We start from the raw sequence: 25,802 nt of genomic DNA, 5'->3' as shown, positions 1-25,802 counted from the left end.
GCAGTGATCACAAATTCGGAAATTCCCTTTCAGTTCCCAAATTCTGAAATTCTCATCATCAAAATTATTGCCAGTCTGCTTCCAGTAACATTAAGTTTGTTTAAAAAAAATACCACTTTGGGCCAGGCGCGGTGGCTCATGCCGGTAATCCCAGCACTTTGGGAGGCTGAGACAGGTGGATCACTTGAGGTCAGGAGTTCGAGACCAGCCTGGCCAACATAGTGAAACCTTGTCTCTACTAAAAATACAAAAAAAAAAAAAAAAAAAAATTAGCCAGTTGTGGTGGTGGTGGTGGTGCACACCTGTAGTCCCAGCTACTCAGGAGGCTGAGGCAGGAGAATCACTTGAATCCGGGAGGCAGAGGTTGCAGTGAACCAAGATCGCACCACTGCACTCCAGTCTGAGCAACAGAGCAGACTCTGTCTCAAACAAAACAAAACAAAAAAACAAAAAACACTTCATACCTTTTCTCTGATGTTACAATTATGAATATCATATATATTTCCTACATGTCATCCTATGCAATTCATTAGCGGGAAGGAACACACAGAGTTTTAAAAGAAGGCAACCTCTGAGTGACTCTCCTCCCATGCCTGCTTTCTGCTTTCCTGGTCCTTTTAGCTGTAGGATGTCCATATGGTACCGAGACTGCCCAATCTTCTCAATCTAAAATGGGTGCAGCTGCAGAGACCTTCCTTCACCCTTGATGTTTTGCTAAACTTATGTAGGCTTTTGCAGCATAGTCCAGAAGTCACTACAGTAACAATAGTGGAAATATAGAAAACCAACAACAACAACCCAGAGCATTTCATCTGGTGTCCAGTGCAGAGGAGATGCTGACTCTTACTGGAAAGACTTAGACAAGGAGCCAAAGGTAATTATTCAAATAACTGATAATTTTTTTTTTTTTTTTTTTTTTTGCTGCACTGTAATGATTCAGTGTTCAGACATATTTCTCCGAATCAGGCAATCTTGTCCTTGCCTCTGCACACATCATTAAAAGAGTCACGTATATGTCTCGGCAAGAGAGGTCCTTCTGGGAATGGAGCGATGGGGAGTCATGTGACATGGTCATCTCTCTAAATCAGTAAATCGCAGTGGGGAATCCCATGTGCAGGTGGAAACCAGTAAAGCAAAGCTTTTCCTGAAACTCCATGCTCTGTATAGATAAACTAGACTTGACCGCACAGGCAAGCTTAAGAGAAGATGACTTAACTGATCACTTTTACAGGACCAAAGTTTCTTTAAATATGTGTTAGTACTGTGGGATTGCAGGCTAGTTCTGGGGAAAGCTTGGGCAAGAAAGAAAATGTTGACAAACACCAAAACTTTGTTATTTCTAATATCTATATTTGTCTCACAGCTCATTTTGACAAGCCTATAGGAAGCTTAGATCAAAGTAGCCATTAGATAATAAATAATGAGGAAAAATAAGTCACAAATGTTAGAGTTTCTCATGACTAAACACTGACATATACAAATAATCTTTCATTCATTTCAAATAATATTTATTTATTTTTGGAGACAGGGTCTCACTCTGTTGCCTAAACTGGAGTGCAGTAGCATGATCATAGCTCACTGCAGCCTCCAACTTCTGGGCTCAAGCAATCCTCCTGCCTCAGCCTCTTGAGTAGCTGGGACTACAGGCATGTACTGCCATGCCTGGCTCATTTCAAATAATATTTATTAAACACCCTATGTTCTCTGAAGTTCTGTAGGTATTATCAGCTTCAAGACGTAACCTTGCCCTTAATCAGCACTGCCCAATAGAAACACACTGCAAGTCACAAGCATAATATAAAATTTTCTAATAGTCACATTACAAGGAGTAAAGGTCCAGGCACAGTGGCTCATGCCTATAATCCCAGCACTTTGGGAGGCCTAGGCGAGCGGATCACCTGAGGTCAGGAATTCGAGACCAGCCTGGCCAACATGATGAAACCTCATCTCTACTAAAAATATAAAATTAGCCAGGTGTGGTGGCGTACACCTGTAATCCCAGCTACTTGGGAGGCTGAGGTAGGAGAATCACTGGAACCTGGGAAGCGGAGGTTGCAGTGAGCTGACATCATAGTGCCACTGCACTCCAACTTGGGTGACAAGATTGAAACTCTGTCTCAAAAAAAAAAAAAAAAAAAGGAGTGAAAACAAGCAGGGGATGTTAATTTTAATAACATATTTTATCTAACCCTAAATATCAACTATTATTTATTAATGATAAAACTATTATCCTTTCAACATGTAATTGGTTATTTATTATGAATCATCTAATTATTTATTAATGATGAAACTATTATCATTTTAATATGTAATTCATATGAAAGTACCCATAATTTACATTTTTTTACTAAGTCTCCAAAATCAATGTGTATTTCACATTTGCAGCACATAACAATTACTAAATTTTTAATGGTTAAAGTGAAATGTAGTCCTATGAAAGTAATACAACTGTGTTTAATGGAAAAAATACTGTCTACTGCTTCAGTTCTTAAGTTTACATTGAAATGTATGAAAATGAAATAAAACCACAAGTTCTTCAGTTCCGCTAGCCAAGTAGCTACCATCTCGGACTGCATAGTTCTAGAACATTCTGTATAATTTCACACAATGGCGAGATGGCCTGAATGACCCAAGTCTTTCATTATAAGACTTTTTTTTTTTTTTTCGAGACAGAGTTTTGATCTTGTTGCCCAGGCTGGAGTGCAATCTTGTGATCTCGGCTTATCGCAACCTCTGTCTCCCAGGTTCAAGAGATTCTCCTGCCTCAGCCTCCTAAGTAGCTGGGATTACAGGCATGAGCCACTGTGCCCGGCTAATTTTGTGTTTTTAGTAGAGATGGGCTTTCACCATGTTGGTCAGGCTGGTCTCAAACTTCCAACCTCAGGTGATCTACCCACCTTGGCCTCCCAAAGTGCTAGGATTACAGGTGTGAGCCACCACACCTGGCCCATTATAAGATTCTTGGTAGACTCAGGGCATAAGACAAAGCATATTTAGGACTAAAGGTTTACTTTCAGCACAGGGGCTTGTGATAAGATATTTCAATTGCTTTAAGAAAGAAGTTTCATGTTGAGTAATTGGAGTACTTAAATTTAGGAAAAACTATTCAATCTTGTGCCAGCTAGTCAATAAAATATTTTAATACAGTTTTATTTATCAAGAACTTCTAGCTATTTTAAAAATAGCTTTAAGTAAGTTTAATAAATCACTTTATTATAATTATCTGCAATTTTAGAAAGTAGTATTCATAAATTGTAAGTGGTTTAGATTTTCTTAAAATGATTCTAAGTAGGGAACATTTAATCTTACCTTCATCATGTCGTAAATCTTGTTGTTTTTTATTATGGAGGAAAGACCATAAATAAACCTTTAATACGCCTACATTTTATTGTGGACATTTATGATATGTTTTTGTATATTTTGACAAAAAATACCAAGGTATAAGGAAAAAGCTCCCTTGTATTTGCAACGGTAATTAATGTTGACGTCTCTATTTATGTATCACAAAATCTTGTGTAAACATACTTCAGTGGGGTCAGAAGAATGTTTTAAATAAACATACGAAGACACCCTACCTACACTGCCATTTAGAACAAAATAATCACATGAAGTGGACTAGCTGAGCCCACATTTTGACAACATTTAAACAGCTTCCCTATGAGACAAGCAGTTCCCATCATAACTTTCAACTCCAAATAATTGTTTAATATAAGAGTTCCATATTAAGGTACTGAAGTTTTGCTAACAATTCTGAAAACCAAATGGGTTCACAGTTTATATACGAGTTTTTAAATAAAGATTTTCATGAAATATTTTGTAATAACCACCTTTGGAATTATACTAGACAATCCCACTTTCTGCTAGATGTAAATTATAGAATTGGGGGTTACTTGTATGGCATGCAAAGGCCAAAGTTTCCTGGTGAGCCAAAAAAGTGTTCATATAATTGAATTTCAATTTCTTCTGTTGCAGTATAATGATTCAGTGTTCAGGCATATTTCTTTGAATCATGCAATCTTTCCCTTGTCTCTGGACGTGACAAGCATCACATGACATGAGGAATTTTATCTGTTACAAACACAGATACTATGCAAGCAGCAAATGGGAACTGTGATTTTCTTCCGTAAGTAAAGCTAATACAGGCCTGAAGAGATGGCTGAATTATGACCATGCTGAAAAGGGAGTACAAACAAACTAATCATCACACAAAAAGGTCTAGGAAAACAAGCAATTAGTAGTTAGTCTCATTTAGAAGAAGGAACAAAGAATGACTTTCCTCAGGGGCAGATCAGAGCTCTGATGCTTCTCAAACCGCCAGTTCCAATGGATTCTACCACCTTAAAGCAATTGCCTTTCTGCTGGGCTTTTAAAAATTATTTATTTATTTATTTATTTATTTTTTAATTTTTTTTTGAGACAGGGTCTTGCTCTGTTGCCCAGGCTGGAGTGCAGTGGTGTGATCTCGGCTCACTGCAACCTCTGCCTCTCAGGCTCAAGCAATCCTCCTGCCTCAGCCTCCTGAGTAGCTGGGACAATAGGCGAGCATCACCACGCCTTGCTAATTTTATGTTTTTGTTGTTGTTGTTGTTGCTGTTGTTGTTTGTTTGTTTGTAGAGGCAGTGTCACACTATGTTGCCTAGGCTAATCTCAAACTCCTGAGCTGAAGCAATCTGCCTGCCTTGGCCTCCCAAAGTGCTGGGATTACAGGTGTGAGCCACCCTCTTGGCCCTGCTGGGCTCCCTTCGAGAGAAGAATGACAAGACCTTTGAAAAGAGCTCACTATAAAACAACGTCTGCCAGCTCCACTCAGAGTTCTTCTCTCACATCAAGCCACAGTAAGGTAGCATTTCCCTGTGTGTTGCATAGTTAACTTTGCACTGGCAAGGTCTTCTCCAGTTGGTCAGCTATGGGAGATTTGAAACTGTTTCCATTCCTGGATCTTTTTCCAATAACCTTTACATAACTGGTATGGTAAATCTCCTACATCAGATAAAAAGTCTTTTTTTTTTTTTTTTTTTTGGCAATTCAATAATAGGGTGGTAGGGCTGGAGAAAGCATGTATCAGATTATTTTGTGGATCTTTTGAGATGAGTTGAGAACAGCAGGCTGTCACCTGTGGCCAGCGCTGAAAGATGCAATCCTGTTGATGGAATCAACCGTAACATGTGTTTCTGTTAGGGAACAGGTGCTTGGAAAAAACAAAAGGACCTAGATTTATTTCCCTTAGAGCTATAAGCCTTTGAACATTTTTAGATGACACTTCTTTTTTTTTAAATTTATTTTTTATTATTATTATACTTTAAGTTCTAGGGTACATGTGCATAACGTGCAGGTTTGTTACATATGTATACTTGTGCCATGTTGCTGTGCTACACCCATCAACTCGTCAGCACCCATCAACTCGTCATTTACATCAGGTATAACTCCCATTAAAATCCCAAAGCCTGTTTTCTAGGTTGAACATAATCCAAAATACAGAGGACATCGCTGGAAAGAAAGACAGGTGGTGTAAATGAAGAAAGATGTGGCTGTGCTTGCTTTAAATACCACCGAAGTTTACTGAAATATTTTGACTATGCACATATCTATCTTTCTTTTCTTTTTCCTTTTCTTTTCTTTTCTTTTTTTTTTTTTTTGAGATGAGGTCTTGCTTTGTTGCCCAGGTTGAGTGCAGTGGGCACGATCACAGCTCACTGTAGCCTTGAACTCCGGAGCTCAAGTGATCCTCCCACAACTGTGTAAATCTTAATTGCCATTTTCAGTTTGGACTTACTGGACTTAGCCAGAGAAAGGGGAGACATTTTGAGAGGTTACTCTCATTTATTGAGATTTGAGACTAACTTGTTCCAGGTACAGTGCTAGAGCTTTATACAGATAATCTTATTGACCTTGTTAACAATTCCATCAGGTGGATGTGGTGGACTGTCTCAGAGAGGCAAAGTGACTTCCCAAAGGTTTCCTAATTAGAGCAAGGCAGGGCCAGGATCAAGCCCAGGTGATTCTATCTTGAAAACCTTGGATTTTCCTCTAGGCTACCTGCCTGTGCTAGAAGCTCTCAACCCTGGCTCCGCTGCAGAATTGCCCCTCATAAGACTTTTAAAGCACAGTGTCAGGGTCCCATCCCAGACCTACTGAATATTTGCGGGGAAGTCTTAGCATGTATGTACTTTTTAAGTTGCATGAGTGATGATTCTGCTGCATACTCAGGGTAGAGAATCACAAATCAAGTGGTTAATTCAGATAACTGAAAGTAGACTAGGTTAGAAAGACTCAGTGTTATAATTAAGTTTATGATCTAGGCTAGAAAGAGATGACAATAGTATCAACTTATCTACCACCCAGAGCAGTGCTTCTCAAACTTGACCATGCCTAGGAATGCCCTGATGATTTTGATGAAATGCAGACTCTGACTCAGTGGATCTGGAGAGGTCTGTTTCTGCAGGGCTAAGAACCTCCCAGGTGATGCTGATGCCATTGATCTGCAATCACATTTTGAGTAACAAGGTCTGGAGGACCAAGAGTTCAAGCTGTGGATGGGAAATATCCACTGGCTACCAAGGGATGAAGGTGGAATTCTAACACTGTTTTTTTGGAGCACTGTGTTTTTCAAAAGTCTCTGACTACCTTCACAAATAACTGAAAAGGCAGAGCTTTGGTGATGGTGCCTGCTGGTCTTGTCATTCATTCCTTCATTCCCTTTGCATGGCCTTGCTGGGTTGCAGAGGATGATCAGAGTTGTTCTGTGGCAGATATTTGGGTGTCAGTAATGTTTAGTAGTTTCAGTTTTCAATAAAGACATTTCGGCCGGGCACACTGGCTCATGCCTGAAATCCCAGCACTTTGGGAGGCTGAGGTGGGCAGATCACAAGGTCAGGAGTTCGAGACCAGCCTGGCCAACATGGTGAAACCCTGTCTCTATGAAAAATACAAAAATTAGCTGGGTGTGGTGGCAGGTGCCTGTAGTCCCAGCTACTCGGGAGGCTGAGGCAGAAGAATCGCTTGAACCTGGGAGGCGATGGTTGCAGTGAGCCAAATCATACCACTGCACTCTAGCCTAGGCGACAGAGCAAGACTCCTTCTCAAAAAAAAAAAAAAAAAAAAAAAAAAGACATTTCATTCAATTGAAGATCAGAGTAGACTTTTTTATTCCCTTCTAGGTCAAAATTAAGGTTCTTTGCATAGCAAGAAAAAATGACTGTCCAAAGCCATGCGGCTGCTCCATGGCCTACTCTCTCTAAGAAGGAATTTATTCTCTTCTTACTTGACTCACCGTGCTGTTTAAAATGAAAGAATCAGTACGATTTAATTGTAATGATAACTGCTATCTGAATTTCTCTGAACAAAATGTCTTCATTTAAAAATGGTATTAGTCCTGCCCTTTAATTTTCTGGGGTAGACATTTATATTGAAATTTCAAAAACCAGATCAAAAGGCACTAGGAAATTTCCAGACTAATGTAAGAAATTGGTGAGCTGAAGAGGAAAATTTTTCTCAAGTCAGTGTAAACACTAAAGCCTCACACAAGCTAGACAGTGATTAAAACAATTATTTCAATTAAATTATTTGTGCCTATATATATTTAAAGATACTCACTGCTATGCTTCCTTCTGGGAGTTTTGCTGGCTGGTCTTTATAAGGCATCTTCTTAACTTCAAAGGACACCAGCGATGCAAGAGCATAGGGATCATTTTTTCTCTGAAAGTAAAAGTATTTATTTAAATACATTTCATATAAAGTTTTTAAGAGTTATACTGGCAGCCACCCAATTATTTTCGGCGTTTTGCATTTCAAGGCAAAATTTCATCCTTACTTTTAAATTTCCTCTTTCTTTTAACTTTTTCCTCCCATTCAAGCATTCATCCATCTACCCACACATCCATCCATCCATGCATCCATGCATCCAAGCATCCAAGCATGAATCCATCCATCCATCCATCCAAGCATCCATCCACATCCATCCATCCATCCATCCATCCATGCATCATCCAAGCATCCATCCATCCATCCTTCCAGACATCCATCTATCCAAGCATCCATCCATCCATCCAAGCATCCATCCATCCGTCCATCCATCTATCCAGGCATCCATCAATCCTTCCATCTATCCAAGCATCCATCCATCCACCTATCCAAGCATCCATCCATCCATCCATCCATCCATCCATCCATCCATCCATCCATTTATCTTCTTCCTATTTCTAAGGAGAATTTGTCTCATTAATAAAAGACTGTGTATAATAAGGTTAAAATAAAAACAAAAAATCACAAAAAGTCCTAAAAAGGAGCAAGCAAAGAATTAATATAGTTACTGCTAGTGAAGGACAAAGGAGAAACATGACGGATTACAAAATTCTTATCAGATAGAGGGAAATGTTTTAGGAGAGAAACTGGTAGTAAGTTATAAAGAAATGTATTGGCCGGGCGTGGTGGCTCATGCCTGTCATCCCAGCACTTTGGCAGACCGAGGTGGGCAGATCACCTGAGATCAGGAGTTTGAGACCAGTCTGGTCAACATGGTGAAACCCTGTCTCTACTAAAAATCCTAAAAACAATAAAAATTAGCTGGGCATAGTGGCAGGTGCCTGTAATCCCAACTACTCAGGAGGATGAGGCAGAAAAGTGGCTTGAACCCGGGAGGCACAGGTTGCAGTGAGCCGAGAGCACGCCACTGCACTCCAGCCTGGGCAACAGGATCCAAACTCTGTCTCAAAAAGAAAAAAACAATTATATTACATTTCACAGATTACACAAGACTCACAGCAGGGTTTCTCGGCCTAAGCACTGTCAACATTCTGAGTTGGGGTGGGGGTGGGGGGGGCCTGTCCTCTGCATTGTAGGATGTTTGGCCAGCGTCCCTGGCCCCTGGCTAGATGCCAATAGCACCCTCTCTCAGTTGTGACAATCGAAGATGCCGGCCAGGCGTGGTGGCCTGTAATCCCAGCACTTTGGGAGGCCAAGGCAGGCAGATCATGAGGTCAGGAGTTCAAGACCAGCCTGGCCAACTGAGTGAAACCCGGTCTCTACTAAAAACACAAAAAATCAGCCGGGCTTGGTGGCACGTGCCTATAATCCCAGCTACACAGGAGGCTGAGGCAGGAGAGTTGCTTGAACCTGGGAGGCGGAGGTTGCAGTGAGCCGAGATCACGCCGCTGTATTTCAGTCTGGGCAATCGAGTGAGACTCCATCTCAAAAAAAAAAAAAAAAAAAAAGAAAAAGAAAAGAAAAAAGCCTGTAGTTACGGCCAAGTGTCAGTGTTTTTAACAGAGTTTCTCAGCCAAAGCTCTCTTTGTTTAATTGGATCTCATATTAACTGTTGATAAAAGTCAACGTTAAAATATTTAAGAGTGACTCAGGAAGGCTGCTTGGAGGACTGAAGCTTCTGTGGCTCTCTTCTGTTGGATACAATGTTAGATCTACCCAGTGCTGGGTCCTAACTGGCTCATGATGGCTCTTGAGACCCAAATGTTAATGATTTCAAGACTTTTCGGTGACGGTTGTCAAACAGAGCCATTATTACAACTTAAATTATACAAATGTAAACTTAAGTAAATTATATTTCTAAAAAAAAGGGTAATAAATACTCAAAACCACATGCTTGCTATTTTATTACATTTGACTATTATCTGTGCTCAGGATGTGATTTATGTCTATTGTATCTGTAAGAGGAAACGCTACATAATGGTGTGGGACCTGGCATCTCTTCCCAGCTCTGTATTCCGTGACAATCGTGGTGGTGACTTGAAATCAGTGGCAAATGCTATGCATCAGGGCTCTTTTTCCTTCCCAGAGAGTAGTTAGTAAAAATCTACCAGTACGTCACTGTCTATAATCCAATGTTGGGCCTCATGAGTCCAGTCCAACAGTTTGGACTGTAATAATTTTGCTTAAATATTTTTTACAAAGTTCTTTTTCCCCTGTGGCAGAATTTTTTTCTCTATTAGATAAACCCTTTTTTTCTCTACATGGTAAGGGCAGGACATAGTATGTAACTTTTATATGTATGTAACTTTTATATACTTAAAGTTACAATATCTTTGAGTGTTTCTCTCTTTCTTCTCCTACCCTCCAGAATAAACAACTCTACTCATTTGGGAAAATTCTTTTTTGGGTGTTATTCTAATGATCTCTTCTCTCTTAGCATTTTCATTTTAACTAAAAGTTGGATTTTTGTTTGTTTGAGAAGTGTTTTTATACAATTCAGAAACTTTTGCTCATAAAATCGTGGGTGTACCTGGTGATTTCAATCTAATTTCCTTGCCATCCTCACTGGTAGAAACAAGAGAAATTCTAGCAATGAGATCCTGTGTGTAAGGATTATAATTATATTCTCAAATGTGTTTCCATGCTCCCAAACCTCCAATGAAGAAGTTTTCTTTAATCTCCAAGTTCAATAAAAAATTGATAGAAAATATTACCACTCTTGAAGTCATGTCTTTGATAAATAGTTTGCAAACTGCATCTCTGCATCAAAATCTTTCTAGATGGAATGCTTCTCTCTTACAGATTCTGCATTTATAAATATGCAAGTTTCTTAATGCATCATAGATAGCATTTGAACTTTAGGATGTAAAATGTGGATTAACATGTTTCTTCAAGGGAATTTTCTTTCACTTCCTTCCTTTGCCCTTCCTGCTCTTGGCTGCAGTTTGATTTCTCATATTTTCCATTCATCACATTACCAATCTTTTTTTTGAGATGGAGTGTCACTCTGTTGCCCAGGCTAGAGTGCAATGGTGTGATCTTGGCTCACTGCAACCTCCACCTCCTGGGTTCAAGTGATTCTCCTGCCTCAGCTTCCCAAGTAGCTGGGACTACAAGCACCACTATGTCCGGCTAATTTTTGTATTTTTTAGTAGAGTCAGGGTATCTCCATGTTGGCCAGACTGGTGTTGAACTCCTGACCTCAAGTGATTCTCCTGCCTCAGCCTCCCAAGGTGCTGGCATCACAGGCATGCGCCACCACGCTCAGCCTCATCACCAATCTTGACTGTCGTTTCTGGTGGTTGCTGAACTTCAGACACACCTGAGATCAGGCTCAGAGATTCCGATTCAGCAAGACTGAGATGAGACTGTATCTGACATATTTTTTGGAAGGTTCACATTGTTGTTTAATTTTTCTCTATTACTTTTCTCCCCAACTATATGATACAAACATGGAAGGCATATTCCATGGAATATAATGTCTATATCTTCTACAGAACCTAGAACAATGTGCTTAGGAGAGCTTAATCAATACTGGATGTCTGACCACATGAATGAAAGGTGAATGAACACGTCTAATGCTTTGGTCATTTGACAATCCTCTCACTCCATGTACCATCCATTTGATGGCAATTAGGAAAGATCTTTCCATTATTGAATTGGACACCCTTTCCTTTCTCCCTTTAACTACAGTAAGCAGTTCAGGAAGTTGTAAAGGGTGGTAGTGTCATAAATGAGGGCTACAGTTCCTGTGAAGGGGATATTGACACGCTCTTACCTCCTCAATCGAATTAGCCGTGTGCATGGATGTAGCCTGGGGCACTAGCAAATCTTAAGGTAAGCAAACAGCATGCAACACCACCTCTCCTAGATCAGTCTGTTCTTTGTTTTAAATGCATTCTCCAAAAGCAAGGTTTCTTCCACCCTTTTTGGAAAGAAAAAAATGCATCTTCCTCACTTTTAAAGAATGCTCTGGAGTTCCAAGGAATGGAAGATGTGGTTTATTAGATTGATGAGCAGAGTCAGCATCAAAGATATCCAAGTCCTGCACTATAGGTCAGAGGCATGGCACAGGTGAGTATTTAATAACTTATGAAAAGCAATCATGGGCAGAGTTGTAATAGGGATTCCACATCCAAAGTTAAATGCTTCCAGTCGTGCTCTTTATATAACAATAGTATTATTCTTATGTTCAAAATAATCTCCTCTCCCATACAGCAATCTACTCATGTAATAGCAATCACTGCCATATTGTAGGCAATTTAGGATTGAAAAACCAGCTGGGGTTAATAACCCTTGGCAACACTGAGGACCTTCGTCTTGCCCCAGCTGGCTATTAATCCCCAGAAAATGCATTGCTCCTCTGTCATTACCGCATCATTTAAACCGTGGTTTGTAGCTCACTGGCTGTCTCTATGATGCACTTTTGAACAATGATTTGCTTATAGGCATGGTACCAATAAGTGTAAGAGTTGGTAACAAATGGAGGAGTTAGCGACCTAGTGTGTTGGGCAATGACACAAGCTCTCCCACTCCCAACTTCCAGCTGCTTAATTTCTTCCCAATAATTATTTTTAAGCACATATCCATTTTATGTAGCCCATTTTGAAATACTCAATATTTACCAGAAACCAAACCCTTTGAGGTGACAAAACCTAAGGAATTACTGGCAAAACTTTTACCTGTAAAGGAAATTTCTATTTCAAGCACCAATCACAGAACAGGGGACCATTTAGGATTAACCTACATACAATCTGTTTCTGACCAGTTTGCATGTTCGTTACATGGACAGAAACCAACATAACGCAGCAAGTCATGTCCACCAAGAATTGTAAACTTTCTAGCCTGGATTAGGAGGGCAGAAAACATTTCCCTCCTCCTGGCTTGTATGACAAAACTGTTAATACGCCCCAGTGTACAGTCTCTTCTTGGAGAGAGATTATAATAACGCGTTCCTCTTTAGCATTTGGCACCTGACACTGAAATAAGCAGAAATAGTGGCAGTGCAGAAATCTGGGCTAAGGATGTGGGTGAGCACACAGCGACTTGTACCCGTCTTTCCCATATCTCTAGAAGTGATGCTTTTCCCTAGGACTGCAAAATATTGCTACAGATTCTTCTTTTCTGACTCTGCTTGTGCTAAATATTTATTGTTTCCAAAGCCCCTCAATTACTATTGACTTTTTGCAGATATTGGGTCTTCTTTAACAGAAAAACGAAGATGTAATTTTCACTCGATCGGCCTCCTACTGGAGTCGAATGTCGTGTATGAATCTGAAGTGTGTGGGCTAAAATAGTAACTTTTCTCCTACACTCTAGTGTCATAATGATAGGAGTCCTGCCTCACTGAAAAGCTGTTCTCCCTCATTTCGGTAGGATGTGATGCTCAAAGTAAAGGAGGAATGTGTTGTTGTCATCTAGGTTGTATAGACTTGGGAATTCGTTAAAGCACCTTTCTTCCCACTCTTGGATAAAAAGTAACAATTGGCTGGGGGCAGTGTCTCACGCCTGTAATCCTGGCGCCTTGGAAGGCCAAGGCAGGAGGATCACTTGAACCCAGCAGTTTGAGACCAGCCTGGGTAACATAGTGAGACCTCATCTCTACAAAAAATACAAAAATCAGCCAGGTGTGGTGGCATGTGTCTGTAGTCCCAGACAGTCAGAAGGCTGAGGTGGGAGGAACCTGGAAGTTTGAGGCTCCCATGAGCTACGATTGCACCACTGCACTTCAACAGAGCGAGACCCTGTTTCTAAGAAAAAAATAAAAAGCAACAGCCAAGCAATAGAGTGATTATAAGCAAATCAACTAAATGCAAGTGGTTCAGTCATCCTGGGTATTCAGCTAAAAAATTCTATAGCTGGCCGGGTACAGTGGCTCACACCTGTAATCTTAGCACTTTGGGAGCCCGAGGCAGGTGGATCACCTGAGGTCAGGAGTTCAAGACCAGCCTGGCCAACATGGTGAAACCCCGTATCTACTAAAATACAAAAATTAGCCAGGCATGATGGCGGGTGCCTGCAATCCCAGCTACTCAGGAGGCTGAGACAGGAGAATCGCTTGAACCCAGGAGACGATGGTTGCAGTGAGCCAAGATCATGCCACTGTACTACAGCCTGGGCAGCTGAGTAAGACTCCATCTCAAAAAAAAAAAATCTATAGTTATGAAAATTGGCACTCTAGGGAAGCCTATGTCACTTAAGAAAAGTGGAATCTAATTTGAAAAGGCCAATGACAATTTTCAAGTTTATGACAAATTGTTAAGGTGTTAAAACGACATCATTTTTGTTGTTCAGTCTTTAAAGAAACTGTAGTGCTAATAAATGCATGCAAACAAAATAATTAAATGATAAAAGACTCAGATGGCAGTTTATCATGAGGAGGCTAACACTTGGATTCTCTGAATTATTAAATTTAGAACTAGCTTTTCTTTGGACTCATATTTCCAGGTAAAGTTTTTTTTTTTTTTTTTTTTTTTTTTTTTTTTTTTTTTTTAAACATTTCCTTAGAAGACCAGGGAATGGACAGACTGGTTATAAACTATACAAAGATCTATGTGTAGCATTTCTGGAAGATATGTTGCACTCAAAGATATAGGATATTTTGCAAAGCTTCTTTGGGGTGTGTGCTTGCTTCTTCCATTTCAACTACAGAATAGAGGGAACCTTGCCTCTCATTTCCTTAAAGTGAGAAGGAGTTTGTGGCTGGCTCTGATCATGGAACCTACCTCAAACGAGGCAACAGAAATCTGACTGAATGTCACTAAGGGTCTCTGGTCTCTGTCTCAGTAGATGAAATAAAAGGTATCAAAACACCTCATCCCTCTGAATCTGTCCCCTGGTTGTGTCCAAGAAGCATGGTGAGTTGCAGCCAACACTATTCATCACCATGTCTCTCCCCCAGGTTAAGTCTAGATAAATTATGTCAGCATTTTGTACTACTCAGACATTTGACACTATCTCCCCTTTGGAAGTGGACCGGAAGCTGAGCCACTATGACCCAATACTGCTGGTCATCATTTTGGGCAGGAAATAAAAGAACAACCATGACTCTTTGGACTTGTCTCTGTTCCCTGAGATCCTGAATTGTCTACCTTATGGAACTGAAAAGAATCAAATTAGGGTGTGGCTCAAAGGGGAAAGGCAGCCTAATTCTTATTTATTTTTACTGATATCTATTAGTTGCATGCATTCTGGAGGTACATGTGATATTTCGGTACCTGTATGCCATGTGTAATGATCAACTCAGGGTAATTGGGATATCTGTCACCTCAAACATTTAGCATTGGGAACATTACTGATATGACTTGGCTGTGTCCCCACCCAAATCTCACCTTGAATTGTAATAATCCGCAGTGTCAAGTGTGGGGCCAGTTGGAGATAACTGACTCATGGGTGATTTCTCCCGTACTGTTCTTGTGGGAGTGAATAAGTCTCACAAGATCTGATGGTTTTATAAATGGGAGTTCCCCTGTACACGCTCTCTTGCCTGCCGCCATGTAAGACATGCCTTTGTTTCTCCTTTGCCTTCTGCTATGATTGTGAGGCCTCCCCAGCCATGTGGAACTGTGAGTCAATTAAACCTCTTTCCTTTACAAATTACCCAGTCTCAGGTATGTCTTTATTAGCAGCGTGAAAACAGACTAATACAATTATAAATCTTCCTTCTAGCTACTTTGAAATAGACAATAAATTATTATTAACTATAATCTCCCCACTCTACTACTGACTCTCAGAATTTATTCCTTCTGACCGCATTTTTGTACCCTTTAACCAACCTCTTTTCATCCCTGTTCGCCACCTTCCCTTCCCGGCCTCTGGTAATGATGAATCTGCTCTCTGCCTCCATGAGATCCACCCTTTTAGTTCCCACATAGGAGTGAGAACATGTGATATTTGTATTTCTGTGCCTGGCTTATTTCATTTAACATAGCAGCCTCCAGTTCCATCCATGCTCTCTCCTCAGTTTGGAAGCCTTCTCATCTCAACCTGGAGGGTTTCAATTTGAAAGATGTAAGAAAATGAGATGCTTGCCTCTGCCCAAAATGCAAGAAGTCTTTGCTAAACTCACTAAATCAGAACAGCTTGTGGCTTGAGGGAGGATGAGGTGCGAGGATTTGGGAGAAAAGCCAAACGTCATAACAAACGTGAGCCCAAGCTCCTCATGAAGATTCTTCTGGTGAATGGGCTGGCTGGGCACAGATGTCAGCATAGGTGCATTCTTGGCTGCACCTGTGCTTTTGAGGTATGGGACTGGCAGGACTTGTTTTCTGGTCACAACCCTGATGACCAAAACAAGACCTGGCACAGATAGGATGAAGGGAAGAAACTGGCTGAAGGCAGCCAATAGCTACTAAAGCAATCCCTAGCTGCCCTCATTGCTCATCAGCATAAGACACTCCCGCCAGCACCATGACAGTTTACAAATGCCATGGCAACAGCCCAGAAGTTACTGCTCCTTTCTATGGCAAAGACCTGGAAGTTATCACCCCTTTCCTAGAGAGTTCTGAATAACTTGCCCTTCAATTTGCATTTACTCACCCCTTAAGTTGCATATAATTGAACATGGGTATAAGTGGATATAAAGAGAGTTACCAAAAGCCCACCGAGTCCAGCTCTGTGTGTGCTGTCTAGGAGTTAGCCCTGCTCCTCAGGGAGCAGGTCCAGTTCAATAAAAGGCTGTTCAAGACTGTGACTTTCCTTACATCCTCTCACAAAGAAAGAATGAAGCCCTTTTTCCTGCAAAGCAATGTCACCTGTCACCTGAAAAGGCAATGTAAGGTTGCTTGAATTCTCTTCTGCACGAAGCCAAGAATGCTCACGGGCTAAGCCCCAATTTTGGGGTTCACCTGCCCTGCATCACTTTTGCATCTCAAACCAAGTCATCAAGGTGGCATTTCCAGAGACCCCAGAGAAAGGCATCAAAAATCACTCCTTGTTCATTTTGTTCAAAGGTATCACAAGTTTTTACATTTCTAGAATATCTGCTGCTTCCTGGGCTACTTGCTTTACACCATGAGGGATAATTTGTTGTGATCTCATTTGCTGGTTAGTTGGACTGGTTTCATTCTAAATAGACAAGGACTTGTGTACCAGCCAAGCCTAGCATTTGGCCTGAGATGTTTCATTCGTTAAAGCATTATAAGTAGCATCCTGTGTCAGGTGATACAAGGGCTGGGAAGAAAATTCAAAGACAAGGAAACATTCCTCCTCCTCTTGAGGAGCTTACCCTCTGGTATCAACTACAGATATATTTTTGGGAATATTCCTCCACTTCCCTCCGCAAAACAACTTCTTAACACAACCTCACAAGTTTTTGTTTTTTCATTGCATATTGCAGAATTCCAATATTTTACTCACTCAGCAGATCTGAATCCAAAAGTTTACTTGCATGGTTCATACTGTATCTAAGCTTTGAAGTAAAGCCAGTACATTTGACCCCTTGGTCTACGTTCACCTCTTTTGCTGTCTTTGCTCACCACTCAGGAGAGCGACCAGGAGGCTGTTGTGTTTATTCAAACCTGTAACATCACACTTAGGGAAAAGTAGATTCCTGATAGAGATTTTGCCTTTTGGGATGGCGAAAGACATTGTTATAGGGCAAAGAGGGCCTAATTCTTACTTTCTGAGGGGATATAAGGGAAGTCACAAAACTATTATTAAACACAATCCAGGTCTACATTCATAGATATAAGAATTGATTATATGACCAAATCTTACAATTTTGAATGGAAATATACTTCCCTAACATTTTAAAACAGTGCTGCCCCATAGAACTTTCTTCAATAAGAGAAATGCTCTTAATCTGCACAGACCAATGCAGTAGCCGTGAGCTGTGACTCTTAAATACTTAAGATGTGATTGGTGAGACTGGGGAAATGAATTTTAAATTTTAGTCAAATTGAAATACTTTGAATAGCAATACATGACTATTACTACTGTACTGGACAGTATAATTCAATAATCATAAGATGTTTTCTTTATTGGATTCTGAAATAGCATGCTATACAATGTAAACATCTTGAAAAAGTTTAATACACGGTATTTAAAACCTTTGTATAGTAGTTATAGTATAGTTATCCATAATATAAGAGTTATAGTTTAGCCATCTGTAGTACAGTGATCAAAATATAAAATCTACAGAGGCTGTTATGGTAATCTTTAGTTCAGCAGTCTAGTGTAGTGACATACATGGGGTAAAAGCTCAAGATTCTCCCCCTTACTATCTATGTGCCTTGGGAAGGCCATATAGTATCTATGTCTCAGTTTGTTCATCTGTAAAATGCAGCTGACAATAATAATACATGTCCCATGGGATTGCTGTAAGAATTAAATGAGTCATTCATATACAAACATGTATCATGGTACTTAGCTGCATGGCAATCACTCAATAGTAACCTGACTATTTGCAGACAAACAGCCCTCTTTGGAAAGATTGGCAGGCTGTTCCCTAAGTGTAAAGAGCCATTTAGATGTAGTCTGTTCTCAGTCAACCAAAACATCAACACAATAAAAAAGTAGGCTATTGAGACAGCATACAGAGTTATTGCTGGCTTACGCCAAGTAGAATAAACACCATAAATTACTTGTGAGCTACCTATAGAATCAGTGAATTTTCAGGCACGAAAAGAGACTTTAGTCCAATCTCTTCATTTCACAAATAAGGAACTTGAGCCCCATGAAAGTTAAGTGCTTTGAACAAAACCAGGCAGGAATGGAACTGAGCTCCTGCATCCTGACCCAGTATCTACCAAAGATAGAGAAAATAGACTGTCTGATGTTAGTCAGGGTCATTCCTCCTAGAACTTGAATTTAATGGATGTCTGTGGTTTTTTGCACATCACTTTGCTAATAGGCAGTTTTCACATACGAAATTCAAAAACAGGCTCACCCCTGTGTTTACTCATACACTTTTGCCAATATTTACCCAAACTGCAAGAGCATCTACACTGCATCTCCAGCCCCACTCAAGCCTTCAGATGACTTCGGCCCCAACTGTTCTGGTTCAAAATTTTGCCCATTTAGTGATAATGTCTAAGAGTAGATGGAAAATGTGTGTAGTGAACAGAGTCATAACAAAAACAATTTAAACCCTAATTAATTACTTTCTTCTCATACTAGTAAGGTTGGTAAAGTAGTTTAAGGAGCATATTTACTAGATTAAAGAAATTGGTGCAATACTGTGGCAAATAGAGTCAGGCTTTGCTAGTGGGGATAGAAGATTATTGATTTTAGGGGGTTGAATAATGTCTTCCCCAAATTCATATTAACTTAGAATCTCATAATATGACCTTGTTTGGAATAACGGTCTTTGCAGAATGAATTAAGGTAAGGTTTGAGATGAGATTGTACTGGGATTAGGGTGGGCTCTAAATCCAATGTCCTTATAAGAAATAGAAGACACAGTGACACAGAGACACAGAAGGGAAGGTGATGGGAGATGGGAGGGAGAGTAGAGTGATGGTCTACAAGCCACTGAATGCCCAGGATTACTGGCAACCACCAGAAGCTAGGAGGGGCCAGGCCTGGTGGTTTATACCTCTAAGCCCAGTGCTTCGGGAGACCAAGGAAGGAGGATCACTTGAAGCCAGGAGTTTGAGACCAGCCTAGGCAATAGAGCAAGATATAATCTCTACAAAAATAATTAAAAACTGAGCATGGCATGGTGCCAGGTACCTGTAGTCCCAGCTACCCAGGAGTCTGAGGTGGGAGGGTTGTTTGAGCCCAGGAGTTCAAGACTGCAGTGAGCTATGACTGCACCACTTCACTCCAGCTTGGGTGACATAGTGAGACCCTGTCTTTACAAAAATAAAAATAAAAATAAAAAAAATAAAAAAAGAAAATAATAATAAAAAACAAAACTCCACAAAAACCAAAAATAACTTGAAGGGAGGCATGGGGTAGTTTATTCCTCAGAGCCTCCAGGAAGAACCAACCCTGCTGACACACTGGTTTCAGGCTTCTGGTTTTGGACTTTGAGAGAATAAATTTCTGTTGTTTTAAGCCACTTAGTTTGTGGTCCTTTGTTGCGTCATCCCTAAGAAATGAATCTATTGATCACAATAATATAGCTTACTCCCAGCTTTCATCTGACTAGAGAAAAACAGGATTTACAGCTTAGGCTTTCAGACAAATTGCATCTAAAAGTAGGAAATTCAAGGGCTAATGATCTGTGGTATTAGATGGCCACCAGGGATTCTTCCCTCCTGGTATTCACACCCTTGTATGGGTGCCTCACCTACTGAATGAATACGACTGATATGTGCAAATGATAGGACATTGTGGAAATAAAAGAAAGTGACCATCCTACCTACAGCAGCAGCCCTGCTCCCTACTCTTTATCCTACTACCCTGATCTCACTACCCAATTCTACTTTCTTCCTGGCACTGATCCATCTGTTTGCCTGCTCAGTTTCTGACTCCCTCCACTGAGATTAACAGCCCTGTGAAGGCAGGTGCTATGTCTGTTGTGTTCACAGCTATTTCTCCTATAACTAGACCCTGAAGCAGCCCTTGGCACACAGTAGGTCCTTCCTACATATTTGTTGAGTGAATGAATACATAATGGTTTGATTTAAAAATAAAGTCAAATAAATTGGGCACTGTGCCTCTCCTTAGGTCAGTGGTTCAAAATGGGATGATGTCCCCCGAGGACATTGGCAATATCTGGAGACAATTTTGGTTGTCACACCTGGGGTAAGGGTACTACCAGCACCTACTAGGTAGAGGCAGGGATGCTGCTAAGTATCCTATAATGCCCAGGGTGGCTCCCAACAACACAGCATGATCTGTTTCAAAATGTTAATAGTGCAGAGATTGAGAAACTCTGCCTTAGAAGAAAGGAAAGGAAGGAAGGAAAGAAAGAAAATGAAGTAAGAAAAGGAGGGAAGGAAGATAGAAAGAAAGAAAAAGAAGGAAGGAAAGGGAAAGAAAGAAAAAGAGAAAGAAAGAAAAGAGGCACAGAAAGAAAGAAATGAAAAAAGAAAGACAGGAAGGAGAAAGGAAAGAAGGTAAGAAAGGGAGAGAAGGAAAGGGAAGGGAAATGAAGGGAAGGGAAGGGAAAGGAAGAAAGGAAGATGGCTTCACAAATGACCTTTAAAACAAAACTTTAATTTTCCTCGTTTTTATTTTAAAAACAAAAATAAGATTGACAAGACTATGGAAGCATATTAAATCATAGAAAACATAAAAATCTAGAGATAAAAATTCTATATTCATAACTAGACTCAAAGGGATTTGACCCTTTGATTTTTCATGGCACAATAAACCAAATGAGTTTGTTTAGTAGTTAAAATGTGAGCAAGAATGCATAGACGTGGTAAGAGTTAATTTAGGATTTAAAAAAAAAATCCCCCTAAAACAATAAGGTTGTAACACAGTAGTATCATTTAAATAGCACCTTCCAAAATGAAACTCTCATTTTCTTAGCATAAAAGAGATTTTAAACTTTTAAAATGCACACAGTCAGCCAGGAGCAATGGCTCATGCCTGGGAGCACTTCGGGAGACTGAAGCAGGTGGATCACTTGAGGCCAGGAGTTTGAGACCAGCCTGGTCAATGTGGCGAAACCCTATGTCTATTAAAAATACAAAAATTAGCCGGGCATGGTGGCCTACGCCTGTAGTTCCAGCTACTTGGGAGGCTCAGGCAGGGGAAATGCTTGAACCCAGGAGGTGGAGGTTACAGTTAGCTAAGATTGCACCACTGCACTCCAGCCTGGGCGACACAGCGAGACTCCATCTCAGGAAAAAAAAAAAAAAATGTGCACAAATCAATGGAATGATCCCTGGCTGTTGTGGGATGCAGAGCCGATCACGTGAGTGGTGCGTAATCTATAAATCACACTCACGTACTTGGAGCTTGGCTGAGGTGCTATCCTGGTTGGAGCCCATGCTAAGAGGAACCTTCTAGAACAATCTCCCTTTTCCCTTCTAAATTGATTTCTATTTTAACTTCTCTGGACATATATGTCTTGAATAATTATGTTCTGATACTCATCATGCTGCCACTGACTAATAGTTACTGTGCCCAACACTGGGTATGTAACAGTGGACTAAGTACATTTTCTGAATCTACTCTTCAAGGTCTTAGGGAATTAGGATATTTAAACTGTCTTCACCTGCTGGGAAAAATGGCCAGTTCATCTTGCTCAACTCCTCCACATAAATTTTAATTGAAATATTTTTTAAAATGGAAACTTTTACATTGAAAAATGTAAAAAAAAATTTTTTAAGTTTAAAATTCGTTTTAATTTTTCTTTCTTTTCTCTCTCTCTCTCTCTCTCTCTCTCTCTCTCTTATTTTTTCTTTTTGTTTGGCAGCATCTCACTCTGTCACCCAGGTTGGAGTACAGTGGTACAGTCTTGGCTCACTGCAACCTCTGTCTCCTGGGTTCAAGGGATTCTCATGCCTCAGCCTCCCAAGTAGCTGGGACCACTGGTATTCACCACCATGACCGGCTAATTTTTGTAGTTTTAGTAGAGATGGGTTTTTACCATGTGGGCCAGGCTGGTCTCAAACTCCTGGCCTCAAATAATCCATCTGCCTCGGACTCTCCAAGTGTTAAATTAGAAATCTCTACGAAAAGACTTCCTACTGAGCTTTTGCGAAGCAGCTCCCAGTGAGCAGTGTGTATGTGCTACTGTGGTTATTTATTACCTGGAGGAAGGTGTGGGCCCATAATCGTGACCTGACTTTCAGGACTGCGCTTTCTCCTCCTTCGAGTCGTCCCACTGCACAGGAGATTTGTAAACACTCGATATTTGTACAATTCTGCAAACAACAGCAGTGGGAACACGTCAGAGTCTTTAAATCATGGTAGAGACAATGAAGTTAGCTTATTGACATTTTATTCCCTCAGAAGTCATCGCCTTATCATAAATTATTAATTTAAATAGAGAACAATATATTGCAACAACCAAGAAAGCACAGTTTAGTGGCGAGGATGAATCAACTTTAGCGGTAATGTAGAGGTAAAATGGAACACAAAATACAACATAAAATTTAAGCTCTTTTCGAACTACTTTAAGACAATCTTTCTGCAGCAGCAATCGAATTGTTCTGTTTCATTTTCTCCGAACTGGGGGAGGCATTGCTCATAGAGATTCACAATACCCAATGCTGGGCTCAGCAAGTCTGGAAGGGATTGCAGAGGAAGACCCCTGAGCCCATATTATCTCAAAGACCTGCAGTTACTGACCCATTGGCATACATTTGTTCCATAAAGTTCTTCTGTCTAAATTATTTTTCTGGTTATAAAGGAGGTTTTTCTACGACTTTCATTCATTAGGCTATTTTTTAATCGGTTTCTAGAATTGCCCAGCATATAATGAATAACCTTTAATATATGAAATGCATGTTCCTGAAAAGGATTCATTATAATGACATTCTATCTATCAAATCAAATTTTCTTTCTTCTTTTCTTTTTCTTTCTTTCTTTCTTTTTTTTTTCTTTTGAGACAGAGTTTTGCTCTTGTTGCCCAGGCTGGAGTGAAATGGTATGATCTCGGCTCACTGCAACCTCTGCCTTCCGGGTTCAAGCAATTCTCCTGCCTCAGTCTCCTGAGTAGCTGGAGTTATAGGCATCTGCCATCATGCCTGGCTAATTTTTGTATTTTTAGTAGAAATGGGGTTTCACCATGTTAGCCAGGCTGGTCTCAAATTCCTGATCTCAGGTGATCCACCTGCCTCAGCCTCCCAAAGTGTTGGGATTACAGGCGTGAGTCACCATGCCCAGCCTCAAATCAGATTTTCTAATCAGATTCCAGCATGGAAATAAATGAACACATCATAATCCATTTTCTGTGTGCCATGCACAGAATGATACTTCTCTAACTGTACACCCTCATGGGTTTAAATTTATCTTGTGGCCCATGCGTATTCATTTTTCATATCTCAAGCACTCAACATTGGCCTGTTAGTACTCAATAAAAATCAAAGTACTGGATATTATGTGAAGTAGCTGACTGAGACATTTCACTTTAATGAAATGGATATAACACAGAATAATGCAAGGAGCATATTACCATGAGAACCCTTTTTGAGAATCTTTTTCAAGATCCTCAGAATTCTCTGCAAAGGGATTAGTAATATATTGTCCGATAAATTGCAGTGAGGTTCATTTCCTACAGGACACTCCCAAAGACAGGTGGGTGGACTGTCCTTGGACTACTAGAGTTGGGTGCTGAGGTGCTGATGTTGTTTGGCTGTGTCCCCACCCAAATCTCACCTTTAATTGTAGCTCCCATAACTCCCATGTGTTGTGGGAGGGACCTGGTGGGGGATAATTGGATCATGGGGACGGTTTCCCACATACTGTTCTCACAGTAGTGAATAAGTCTCACGAGATCTGATTGTTTTACAAGGGGTTCCTTCTTTCACTTGGTTCTCATTCTCTGCTTGCCTGCCACCATGTAAGAAGTGCCTTCTGCCTTCCACCATGATTGTGAGGACTCCCCAACCTTGTGGAACTGTGAGCCCATTAAGCCTCTTTTTCTTTATAAATGACCCAGTCTCGGGTATGTCTTTATCAGCAGCTTGAAAATGGACTAATACAGGTGCCCCCAGCAAGAACAGGAATTCTCAAAACTCTGGTTTGTGGCCCTTTCAAGGACTCTCATGTTGACCTGTGCTCCACGGCTGACATGCTGTGTACCACTAACCCCGCCCTTCAGAGGGAAGAGGGGTGTCAAGGTCAGGAGTTGTAGACTCCCTGCAGATGGGGATCCTAGTTAGCCAGCTCTGCTAGAGGATTCTGGAGAGGATGATGCTTGGAATGAGCCATGAAGGTGTGAACGGGAGGTCACCTAGCAGAATGGGAGACCTGGCCCATGATTCTGTTGTACTAGACTGGGGCATGCTCAAGAAAGGGAAGGGCAGGGTATATGAGGGTGAAATGGACAGATGGAAGTAGGATAGCAATGAGAGAAAGTCTATATGAAGAGTCTTCCTACGCATGCTAAGGAGTTTAGATTGTATTCAGAAGGTACTGGGGAGCCTGTCATGCTTTTATATCCAGGGGGTATTGATCAAGTCTGTATTTTAGAGGGATGGGTAATATGAGAGGAAAGAGAAGAGAGAGGGAAGAGTGGGGGCAGGAGGGTGATAGAGCCCCAATGCAAGAGCCCCCGGTGAGTGAGGCTGAGGCCCTGAACTGAGGCAGTGGAAATGGAGAGAGGAAGATACATTTTGGAGAAGTTTAGAAAATAGAATAAAGACATGATGACTACACAGAGGTTGCATGGAGAATGCTCTTTGGAGAAGAACGGGGTGGACGGGTACTGGTAACACTGAGACTGGGGATTCTAGAGAGGAGATACATTTGAGAAGTCATGGAGACAACGGTTTTGGGTATGTGAGGATGGGGGTGGCTCTTAGACACCCAGATCAGGCCTTTAAGGCTTGAATGCAGTAAGGGAGGTCTGAGATGACAGAAGGCACTGAGGAAGGACTGGAAATATGATCATCCAAAAAAATTAAATGGATGGGAGAGAAGAGAAAGGGGCTGGGATGGAATCCTGGGGCACAGGGGCATTGAAAGGATGGGCAAAGAGAAATCTTAGAAGAGACTTTCTAAGAAGGAGCCATCCAAATGGCAGAAAGAGAACCAGGAGGGGATGTTCTGGGGGGAATTCAAGAGATGTGATAGTTTCAGGAAGTGGCCAATAGTATCAAATGCTGGAGATGCATTAAGAAAGGCAAGGTGGCTGGAAGCTGGGCAATGAAAGGGAAGACAGGAAAGTTTGAAGAGGAGGAGATGGAGGTGATAGCTACAGAAGCAGCAGGGGCCCATGATGAGAAAGGGAAGGGTATTCTGGGGGTGGAGGAGAAATTCTTTTTCAGTGTTGTAGATACAAATTTTTCCTATGCAAATTGGAAATTATGATCCCAACACAGGATGTTGGCATTTTGCACTTTCAAATTCCTCATCAGAAACGTGATTCAGTAAGTTGTTTTTAACTAAACAAAAAACATAGGAGGTCTCATTTCGCTTTTGATTTTAGAATAAACTTTGCATAATCACTTTCTATCCAGAGTTGTTTTGACTCCAGGACATGGGGAGGCATAGGATTTGCAATTTTCGAACCAATAAGAGAAAGAGAGTAA

At 40.7% G+C, this 25,802-nt stretch overlaps 1 protein-coding gene across 2 annotated transcripts in view; it reads right to left on the bottom strand.

Annotated features, from left to right (window-relative positions):
• Window positions 1-25,802, bottom strand: part of LOC105488206 (integrin subunit alpha 8) — a 193,407-nt gene that overhangs the window by 5,240 nt on the left and 162,365 nt on the right. The window contains exons 27-28 of one of the 2 annotated variants that reach the window (XM_011752068.3): window positions 22,356-22,469; window positions 7,594-7,695 (exon numbers count right to left, since the gene is read on the bottom strand). In XM_011752068.3, the coding sequence (XP_011750370.1) occupies window positions 7,594-7,695; window positions 22,356-22,469 (216 nt within the window). Of the gene's footprint in view, window positions 1-7,593; window positions 7,696-22,355; window positions 22,470-25,802 lie in introns of those variants that run through there. The other variant, XR_011608242.1, reaches the window with a different exon arrangement.

Source organism: Macaca nemestrina, chromosome 9 (assembly GCF_043159975.1).
Source record: "Macaca nemestrina isolate mMacNem1 chromosome 9, mMacNem.hap1, whole genome shotgun sequence".
NCBI classification, from domain to species: Eukaryota; Metazoa; Chordata; class Mammalia; order Primates; family Cercopithecidae; genus Macaca; species Macaca nemestrina.
Note: the sequence above shows the minus strand (reverse complement) of the source record. Positions and strands in the feature narration are given on the sequence as shown.